At 37.0% G+C, this 9,949-nt stretch overlaps 1 protein-coding gene across 1 annotated transcript; it reads left to right on the top strand.

The window, feature by feature from the left end:
• On the top strand, positions 1-8,976 carry LOC120210246 (glycosyltransferase BC10-like). Its single transcript, XM_039209014.1, has 11 exons — positions 1-77; positions 627-1,106; positions 1,640-1,738; positions 1,946-1,981; positions 7,649-7,713; positions 7,797-7,868; positions 8,002-8,092; positions 8,470-8,550; positions 8,651-8,710; positions 8,790-8,912; positions 8,953-8,976. Exons 2-11 carry the CDS (start codon positions 735-737, stop codon positions 8,974-8,976), a joined length of 1,023 nt encoding a protein of 340 aa, XP_039064945.1. The 5' UTR covers positions 1-77; positions 627-734.
• Positions 8,977-9,949: the final 973 nt, after the last annotated feature.

Raw genomic sequence — 9,949 nt, 5'->3', positions numbered from 1 at the left:
TTTCACCCGCTGATCCGTTCTCTATGCATTTTCCAAATTCCAAAATACAATTTCCAGGTGCAGCCAGAGCCAGGCAGGTACTCTTCCTTCGTTGATTTCATTCTTCATCTGGCTGCCATATCATTGCTTTATTATTTTTCTTCATGATTTCTATTTTCGTTTTAAATAATAAAAAAATTCTCCATCTGAGTATTGATTGAAGTCGCATTTCAATCGCGAGTGCAAATCTGAATTTCTTATTGGACCCAATTCTTTTCATTTCTAATATTACTATCAGCCTTTTAGTTTTAGGTAGAATTGGTTTTTCAAAAATCTGCTGATAAACAATGCTTGTAGGATTCAATGCATCACATGTAAGCTTCTAAAGCCTAACATTGATATTTCGATTCTCGGTTATAATGTTGATTTAAATCTTCTGTGTTTGGGCCCTTCGTACAATCCCTGTAGCCGTATCGTTGATTATTGGAAGTATATTTCACCAGCTGAAATTCTATTAATCTTTTCAACAATGTTTTCGATATTTCTGGTGGTTATCATGAATTTTCAAGTATCGTCCTCTTCTTTGTAAGGCTTGTTACAATGCCTGTATCCATGGCTTTGATGCTCATTTTATTTCCTATTTTTAGATTATAGGGTCCGAGTCCAATAACCGGATCAGAATATAGTAATGGTCCTTGCACTCAACAGGGAACATGGTGAGATAAGTTAACCGAGTGGTACTTTCAGATTCTGACATGTTGCGTGCATGGCAGCAAAGTGTAAAAGATATGCTTGTCAGGTCTGGTTTAAAAAAGCGATCGAATCTGAAGAGGCCACTGTCGATTATTATATTGGTAACTTTTGTGATCATGTTATTGACTAGTGCCTATCTCTTCCCTCTATCAAGTTCAACAGCCTGCTATATCTTTTCATCTGGAGATTGTTCTTTGTACTACCAGCCATCATTTCGTTCTAGGGAATTAAGTGATGAAGAGACAAGGTCTCAGGTTGTAATTAGGGAGATCCTCAACTCACCTCCAACGCAATCAAAGAATTTAAAAATTGCTTTCCTGTATTTGACTCCAGGGACACTACCTTTCGAGCCACTGTGGGATAAGTTCTTTCGTGTAAGACTTTGTTCCTTTGTCATCAATTCCTTTTGCTTGATTTTGCATCAGTTATGCAACTTTTGTTTTGCAAGTAGTTCCATTACTTCTGCTAAATTATATGTGGTTGCTTAGATGTTTTGTTGTGATCATTGATTCATTGACTAGTATCTGTTTTGAAGTGAGCTATAGATGCCGGTTGAACAGTAGTTTTCAAGTCTAATTTTTAGACTTTTTAAATATGTTAGCTGACCTACAATTTCTGTCTTTCCTTCTAAATGTTTCCAGAAGGAAACAGATTAAACGAAAATGAGATGTTTATAAATAACTTTTCTGGGGGCTGATGCACACTTTAATAGCTTGTTTTCAGATTAAATTGTTGGGAAAAAGTTTGAAATTACGAATTCTTGATAGAAAGTTTTGATCTCCATGACCTTCAAAAAAATTGACTGTTACAATTGCAAATTCGTATCTTTCTCAAAAGATGGTATAATCCATTTCTCTAGAAATTTCAAATTTTATCACAAATAACATAGTTTAATCATTTGTTACAGGGCCACGAGGGCAGGTTCTCTGTTTATGTACATGCTTCCAGAGAAAAACCAGTACACTATAGCGACTATTTTATTGGTCGAGACATTCGCAGTGACAGTGTAGGTGGACTTAAGCCTTGAAAAGGTTCTCGAGCAAAGAAGGGAAAAAGAAGCTTTAAGGATGGGCGTGCACATGCAATTTTGATTTTGATGATGACCCCTTTTGTTTCCTTCGATGAATTATATCTTTCTTTTTTTCACCATTGATATCACGTCTGCTTGAATGTGACCACGTAATGCCTCCTAAGAAGTAGCTATCAAATGCAGGTGGCTTGGGGGAAAATTTCCATGATTGATGCTGAAAGGAGATGTTATAGTTTAGAGAATTAGAAAGGATGTAAGAAGAAGAAATTAGAATTGAGAGATTACAGAAAAGAGATACGTCCTTCATTACTTGAGAAATTCCTCTTTCCAGCCATTGTTTTATTTAGTTACAGGGCTATAATTGTAATCTAAAATGTGCCAGCTGTCAGTACTATATAACAGCTATAACTAATTAATATTCTCTTCTCTCATCAGGTCCTGGGCCATCAAACTTGGGCTCATTCCTCTCTTGCTGGACTGCAACTCAGACGATCCAACTCCCTCTTGACTCCAGCGTTTAATCTGCTCCACATCAAGTAAATACCTCGTTCCTTCTTCTTTTACTTTAATCCCTAAATCCCCAATTTCAAATCCCTCTCTTCCTTCGATCCCCAATTCTCCCTCATCAAACCCTAACCCTTGACCTCCTCTTCTCTCAATTCCTTCGTCATTTCCACGCTCTTCTCCTCCTACTGTAACAATACCCGCCGCTGGAATCGATCCTTGACCTCAAGGATCAAAGCCTGGAAATTGCCCTCGCAAAACAGTATAATCTTCCCATGTATCATTGGTCTCATCAAGGTTCGTCCATCGCACCAACAACTGTGTAACATGTTTGTTTTGTCTGTTGATAATCCTTTTGCCCATCACTTTATAAGGTTCGATTCTAATCTGTCCTTCTTCGTCCATTGCAGGAGGAGTCGTTGAAGAGACTGCTGAGGGCCCGATGTGTTTTTTTAACAGACTGACATGAAAAACTGGATGTAGACGTGATGATTCAGGTAATTCCAATCTATACGCAACTTCTCCAATTTTTTCAATAATTTTGTAAGGGCCATAAAATTTCGCTGCCAACTTTAAATTTTTTCGCAGGGCCAAGGAAGTCTGTCGATATGGTTGCAACTTCAGGTAAACTGTCTCTCCGACTGTAAAAACCCTTTCTGTCCTGTTTTTGTCTGCTTTTTGTTTCATCCTGTTGCTAGCATTCTCCAATTGTAGCTTTACTAACTGTCTAATGTCTTCTCTGCTTCTCATTAAATCATGAACTGACTGTACATGTGAATCTGTCTGCCACACCATAGTAGGAGGCTTGTAACCATACAATGCCTGAAAAGGTGTTATTTTTAGGGCAGTGTGGTAGGTAGTATTATACCACCACTCTGCATGAGGCAACCACTTAGCCCATTGCTTAGGTTGAAAAAAACATAAACCCCTTAAATATTGCTCCAAACATTGATTGACCCTTTCTGTCTAACCATCAGTCTCAGGATGGTAAGCTGTGCTGAACAATGTAGTAGTTCCAAGCTGCTTCATTAGTTCTCTCCAAAAGAGACTAGTGAATGTCTTATCTCTATCTGAAATAGCTAATTTAGGTTGACCATGTAACTTGTAAACATTATCAAGATAGAGTTTAGCCACCTCCACTACAGTATAGGGATGAGACAATGCCATAAAATGACTGTATTTTGTGAATTTATCCACCACAACCAATATACAGTTCTTTCTCAAAGAAGTAGGTAAGCCATCAATAAAATCCATAGTAACCACCTCCCAAGCTTGGTGAGGAATATGAAGGGGCTGTAGCAGTCCTGGTTTAGATATATGCTCAACTTTAGTTTGCTGACAAATTGTACAGCATCTTATATAATTGACCACTATTGCCTTCAGCCTAGGCCAATAAAAATAGGATCTAATCCTTTGATATGTAGCTTGAGTCCCAGAGTGACCTCCATGAGGAGAATCATGTAAAACTTGAAGAATTTGGAGCCTAAGAGACCCATTAGATCCAATGTAAACTTTGCCTCTAAATCTTAGGATCCCTTTTGAAAATGACCAATTAGGAGCAGTAGTAGGTGTTACAGATAATAATCTGATCCAATAAGCAGCCAAACTGTCATCCTTATAGCTAGTTTCAACTTCATGTACCCAACTAGGAATAAGCAAAGTGATTCCCATGGCCAAACAGTTACCAGTATCTTCCCATTGCCTTAATAAAGCATCTGTAACAGTATTAGATTTACCCCTTCTGTAGTGAATAGTATAGTCCAACCCCAATAATTTAGTCAACCCTTTCTTTTGAATTGTAGTGGTCAGTTTCTGCTCCAATAAGTACTTCAGTGGCTCATGATCAGTTTTAATAATAAAAGGCTTACTTTCTAAGTAATGCCTCCACTTAGAAACTGCTAGTAAAATAGCAAGATACTCCCTTTCATAGATAGAGAGGGCAACATGTCTAGGACTTAGGGCCTTACTAAGATAAGCAATAGGTCTGCCCTCTTGAGATAACACATCCCCAATTCCTCCTGAGCTAGCATCTGTTTCCAAACAGAAACTTTTACTGAAATCAGGTAAAGCCAAAACTGGAGCCACACACATAGCTTGTTTTAACAATTCAAAAGCATTCAAAGCTGCAGTAGTCCACTGAAAATTATCCTTAGTAAGAAGTTGAGTCAAAGGCTTACTAATGGACCCATAGTCTTTAATAAACCTCCTGTAATAACCAGTTAAACCCAAAAATCCACGCAAAGACTTTAAGGATTTAGGAATAGGCCAATTCCTCATAGCTTCTATCTTACTAGGATCTGTTGCTACTCCTGCTGCAGAAATAATATGTCCCAAGTATTCCACTTGGGTCTGTCCAAAAAAACACTTGGACATTTTTGCAAATAGTTGATTGACTTTCAAAATCTCCAAAACTAATTGCAAATGAGTAATATGTTCTGCCATAGAATTACTGTAGACCAATATATCATCAAAGAACACCAAAACAAATTTTCTAAGAAATGATTTAAACAAATCATTCATTAGTGCTTGAAATGTAGCAGGAGCATTAGTAAGACCAAATGGCATTACCTTGAATTCATAATGCCCTTGATGAGTTCTGAATGTTGTTTTGTAAATATCCTCCTCTTTAATTCTGATTTGCCAATAGCCTGACCTTAAGTCAATCTTAGAAAAATAAACTGCTCCATATAATTCATCTAATAAGTCCTCCACCACCGGAATAGGAAACTTGTCCTTGACTGTCAGATTGTTTAATTGTCTGTAATCAATACAAAACCTCCAAGTCCCATCTTTTTTCTTTATCAATAGGCATGGAGAAGCAAAGGGACTCTTGCTAGGTTGAATAATGGAAGATGATAACATTGTAGCAATCTGTCTTTCCACTTCAGTCTTCTGGTTATGAGGAAATCTGTAGGGCCTCAAATTAACAGGACTAGAACCAGATTTGAGTAAAATAGCATGATCATGAGTCCTTGTAGGAGGTAATCCGTTAGGCTCATCAAAAACAGAGCTATACCTCTTTAAAAGAGGTTTGAGAGCTGCAGGAACTGACTTAGGAATTTCAGTCATACTCAACAAAACCACATGCCCCAAAATAGCTGCCTCAGATGCTGTCATTTTTAATAAAGTAGCACCTGAAATCTGCTGTAACAGCAGTGAAGGTTGTTGTCCCTGTATAACAATATTTTCACCTTGATGCTGAAAACTCATTGTCATTTGATTGAAGTCCATCAGAATTGGACTAAATAACTTCATCTAATCAACCCCTAAAACCATATCACTGCCTCCCAATTTAAGGAGTCTAAAGTCATGTATAAAAGAGTGCCCTTGCATCTGCCACTCCACGTTGTTGCATCTAGCTGAACTATAGAGTTGTTGGCCATTAGCTACTGTTATAGCTAAAGGATAGGGAGTTAGAACCTGAAATCCAGCATCAGCCCATTCTGGTGTCAAAAAGCTATGTGTACTTCCACTGTCAATCAAAATATTCAAAGGTTTGCCTTGTATTGTTCCTTGAATCCTCAAAGTATTATGACTAATACACCCCGTAATAGCATTCATAGATATCTCTAAGTTTTCCTCTTCTTGTAGTAACTGCTGGTCTGAATCAATAGGAACAGATTCTGTAGGAATAGGATTTTCCTCTTCAATCATCATATTGAGATTTCTTGTTTTACATTGATGGCCTGGCTGAAATTTGTCTCCACACTTAAAACAAAGGTTGTTTTGTCTTCTGTACTCAATAAGATTCTGTTTAGAGTTTGGCACTGCTGTAGGTTTTGTATTTACTGGCAATGAAACTGATTTAGAAACAGTAATGGGGTTTGGGTAGGGTGGGGATTTAAAAGAAGGCCTTAACCTTCTGTTCTCAAACTCCACAGACAATTCATAGAGCTTAGCTTGCTTACATGCTTCAAATAAATTCCTAGGATCCAAAGCTTTGACCCTATGCTTAATATCATCCCTGAGTCCACTAATAAAAAGTGACACAAAAAACTCCTCAGTTAAAGTAGGATTCTGCAACAACATATGGGGTTGTAACTCCTCAAATTTCTCTTGATATTCCTCCACAGACCCTTTCTGAGTCAATTTAGTGAATTCCTCAACAATATCAGAAAAATTTCTGTCACTGAATCTGTGACAGAGATCTGCCTCAAATTCATGCCAAGTAACATGGTGCTTTTGCATGATATACCCATCAAACCAAATTTCTGCTTTTCCAGTGAGATACATAGTAGCCACTTCTACCCTTTGATCTACAGAAACATTGCATAAGGAAAAATACTTGAGACACTTCTGCAACCACCCCCTAGGATTTACCCCCTCAAAAAAATGGCAACTCTATTTTGGGTCTATGCCACATAGTCCCTGAGCTGTTAAATGAACCCCCTGCTCCCTTGTTTTTAGTTTCCAATCCCAGCATGACAGGTCTATTATTACTGTTTTCACCCATTTGGTTCTCAAGTCTAGAACTGTTCTTAGGGGCTAAACAAACATAAGGTTTATCCTTCAAAATCCCAGGTTCATCAGTTTTATAAGAGAATCTGGATTTATCCTTAACTACAGTCACCAAAACAGGATTTTTCTCCCCATTTTTAGAGCTGTTAGGAGTGTATACCTGATCCCCTGCAGCTTGCTCTTGTTCACCATTTCTGCCCGTTAATATCTTCAGTATATCTTCCACATAGCCATGATTCGTGGCCATCCTTGCCTCCAATGCCGTAATCCTGTTTTCTTGAGTCTCCCACCACTTAGGTGGATTGGTCGCATCTTGACCTTGTTTCACCAAAGCAGCAAGGTCTGCAATCTGTTTCTGAATCCCAGCTAAATCCGATTCTGTCATGGCTTGGTTCTTCTTTGGCATGCCCTCAAAACTGTTTTGCCAGAATCGTAGCTCTGATTACCAATTGTTATAGTTTAGAGAATTAGAAAGGATGTAAGAAGAAGAAATTAGAATTGAGAGATTACAGAAAAGAGATACGTCCTTCATTACTTGAGAAATTCCTCTTTCCAGCCATTGTTTTATTTAGTTACAGGGCTATAATTGTAATCTAAAATGTGCCAGCTGTCAGTACTATATAATAGCTATAACTAATTAATATTCTCTTCTCTCATCAGGTCCTGGGCCATCAAACTTGGGCTCATTCCTCTCTTGCTGGACTGCAACTCAGACGATCCAACTCCCTCTTGACTCCAGCGTTTAATCTGCTCCACATCAGGTAAATACCTCGTTCCTTCTTCTTTTACTTTAATCCCTAAATCCCCAATTTCAAATCCCTCTCTTCCTTCGATCCCCAATTCTCCCTCATCAAACCCTAACCCTTGACCTCCTCTTCTCTCAATTCCTTCGTCATTTCCACGCTCTTCTCCTCCTACTGTAACAGGAGACTGCTGGCAAATGCACTTTTAGACCCTGATAACCAGCAGTTTGTGTTGCTGTCAGATAGGTAATAGAGACATCAGATTTCATGCATAATATTCTTATGATAGGTATTTATCTAATGTCTCTTTTGTAAATCTTCTCCAATAGTTGCGTACCACTACACAACTTTGACTATGTCTACAACTATCTGATACACACTAATATGAGCTTTCTTGATTGGTAAGAAGTACTCAATCTCCATTTTATACTGTCATGTAACTTTGTGTAAATGCCTTTTTCATTTATTTTCTGTAATTATTAATAGTACATAAAAACTAATTTTCTCACTTTTGATCTCTCTCTCTCTCGTCAGTTTTGTTGATCTGGGGCCACATGGAACTGGGAGGTATTCAGAGCGTATGATGCCCGAAATTGAAAAGGCCGCTTTCAGGAAAGGTTCACAGGTTAATCCTTTTACTGTAGGAACATGGCTTTGAGCTAATTAACCAATTCCAGAAAAATTGAGATTGGTATTTTATTTCTAAGATGGAATGGGGTTGATAATTATCTTGTTACAACTTATGCAGTAATTTTCTGATGTCCTAGATGCGTGTGGCTATTACTGCAGTCTTTCTAGTTGGCATCTGTTAGAATAGTCCTGGATTACAGCAAAGTCTGTAATTCTAGTGTCATATTTCCCTATTTAGTATATTTATATATTTAGTTTATTATCCTGAGCAGATAAATGGTTCAAAAGTGTTAGATTTCTGCAACAAAAAATAAATCACGAAACTGGCGTTTCTCATACATTTAGCTGGTTTTGGTTCATATATAATTTCAGTGGTTCTCCATGAAGCGGCAGCATGCTATAATAGTTATGGCTGACACACTGTATTACACAAAATTTAGGCTTTATTGCAAGGTATTCTGCCCATCATAGCTATTTTGTTTGTTCCATTGCGAAGTCATGATGATAAACTAATTTGTCCCTATTGTTGACATGCATCTCATCTTGTTGGCAGCCAAATTTTGAGGGGCGCAATTGCTATGCGGACGAGCATTACTTACCAACCTTTTTTAATGTTGGTACACCAGACTTGTTTCTTATTTCATACAATAATACCAATCTATTAATTAACTCAAATATCAAGTATACTTCAGATGATTGATCCGGGTGGAATTGCCAATCGGTCAGTGACATACGTAGATTGGTCTGAAAGGAAGTGGCATCCCAGATCATTTAGGGCTCAAGATATATCATTCGAGTTCCTCAAACACCTTGCAGTACGATATATATACACCCATTCCGTCCCAAATAAAGCAGTTTCACCTTGTTTGTTATCATTAATAATAAATTTTGTTTTGTGCAGTTCATTGATGACGGCGTACAATACACAAGTGATCCGAAGGTAAAAGAAAATGGTCAATAATATAAAATGGGTTAAATAATAAAGTAACAAAGTTTGGTTGCAGAGGAGAGTGCTTACCGGGCCATGCTTGTGGAATAATGTGAAGAGGCCCTGTTATTTGTTCGCAAGAAAATTTTATTCAGAAACCTTAAACAGATTGTTAATCAATTTCTCTAATTATACAGTGGCATAACCGTCAGCTAGCGGTCTTTGCCGTCCTTTCCGTTGGTCACGGTGATGGATGGGGATATTATACTTTCGCTGGGTTGGCGAGATGAGCTGAAATTTATTTCAGCTAAAAATCCCCTCCCATGCCATTGTTAATTACCCCCCCCCCCTCATAGTTTTTCCGAACCCAATGGTAAATTTTGAAGATATAATTATTGTTATTATACGGAGATTTCTACATAAATTTTGCCCAACTATACCACTGAGATTATGTAATGTGGAAGTAGGATTAAAGTTTGTTATGCAAAATAGTATATGTTTTTTGTCCACCTTTATTAAAGTTTGAATCAGTATCGTATAAAATATTTAAAAATATAAATTAATAAATATTTATGTTTTTTATTAAAAAAATAAAAAATGTATTATGATAATATTTTTATATAATCTTAAAATTAAAAAACATTATTTGGATATATAAATTCGATTAATTCCAAAAAATATCATTATTTAAATATTGAACACAGATTTGTTTATAAATATTTTTTTACTTATGATTCTTCATTAAATAAATTTATATATAAATATATTTTTTGCATAGAATTTATTCTTTTATTCAAATTATGTTTTTTAATTAATCATTGTTATCTGATCTCTTGATCGACTAATCCAGATCGACTACTGCAAAGGTGGGGCAACCCTCCTAATCTAGTTTACTCAATTCGCAAACGTCAAGGTTTTAACCTC

This window comes from Hibiscus syriacus, unplaced genomic scaffold (assembly GCF_006381635.1).
Source record: "Hibiscus syriacus cultivar Baekdansim isolate YM2019G1 unplaced genomic scaffold, ASM638163v2 tig00000715_pilon, whole genome shotgun sequence".
NCBI classification, from domain to species: Eukaryota; Viridiplantae; Streptophyta; class Magnoliopsida; order Malvales; family Malvaceae; genus Hibiscus; species Hibiscus syriacus.
Note: the sequence above shows the minus strand (reverse complement) of the source record. Positions and strands in the feature narration are given on the sequence as shown.

Coding starts and splice junctions, on each gene's coding strand:
- LOC120210246 (XM_039209014.1), top strand. CDS start 735: ATGTTGCGTGCATGGCAGCAAAGTGTAAAAGATATGCTTGTCAGGTCT. Junction 1,739..1,945: donor GAGACATTCGCAGTGACAGT/GTAGGTGGACTT, acceptor TATCAAATGCAG/GTGGCTTGGGGGAAAATTTC. Junction 7,869..8,001: donor AATATGAGCTTTCTTGATTG/GTAAGAAGTACT, acceptor CTCTCTCGTCAG/TTTTGTTGATCTGGGGCCAC.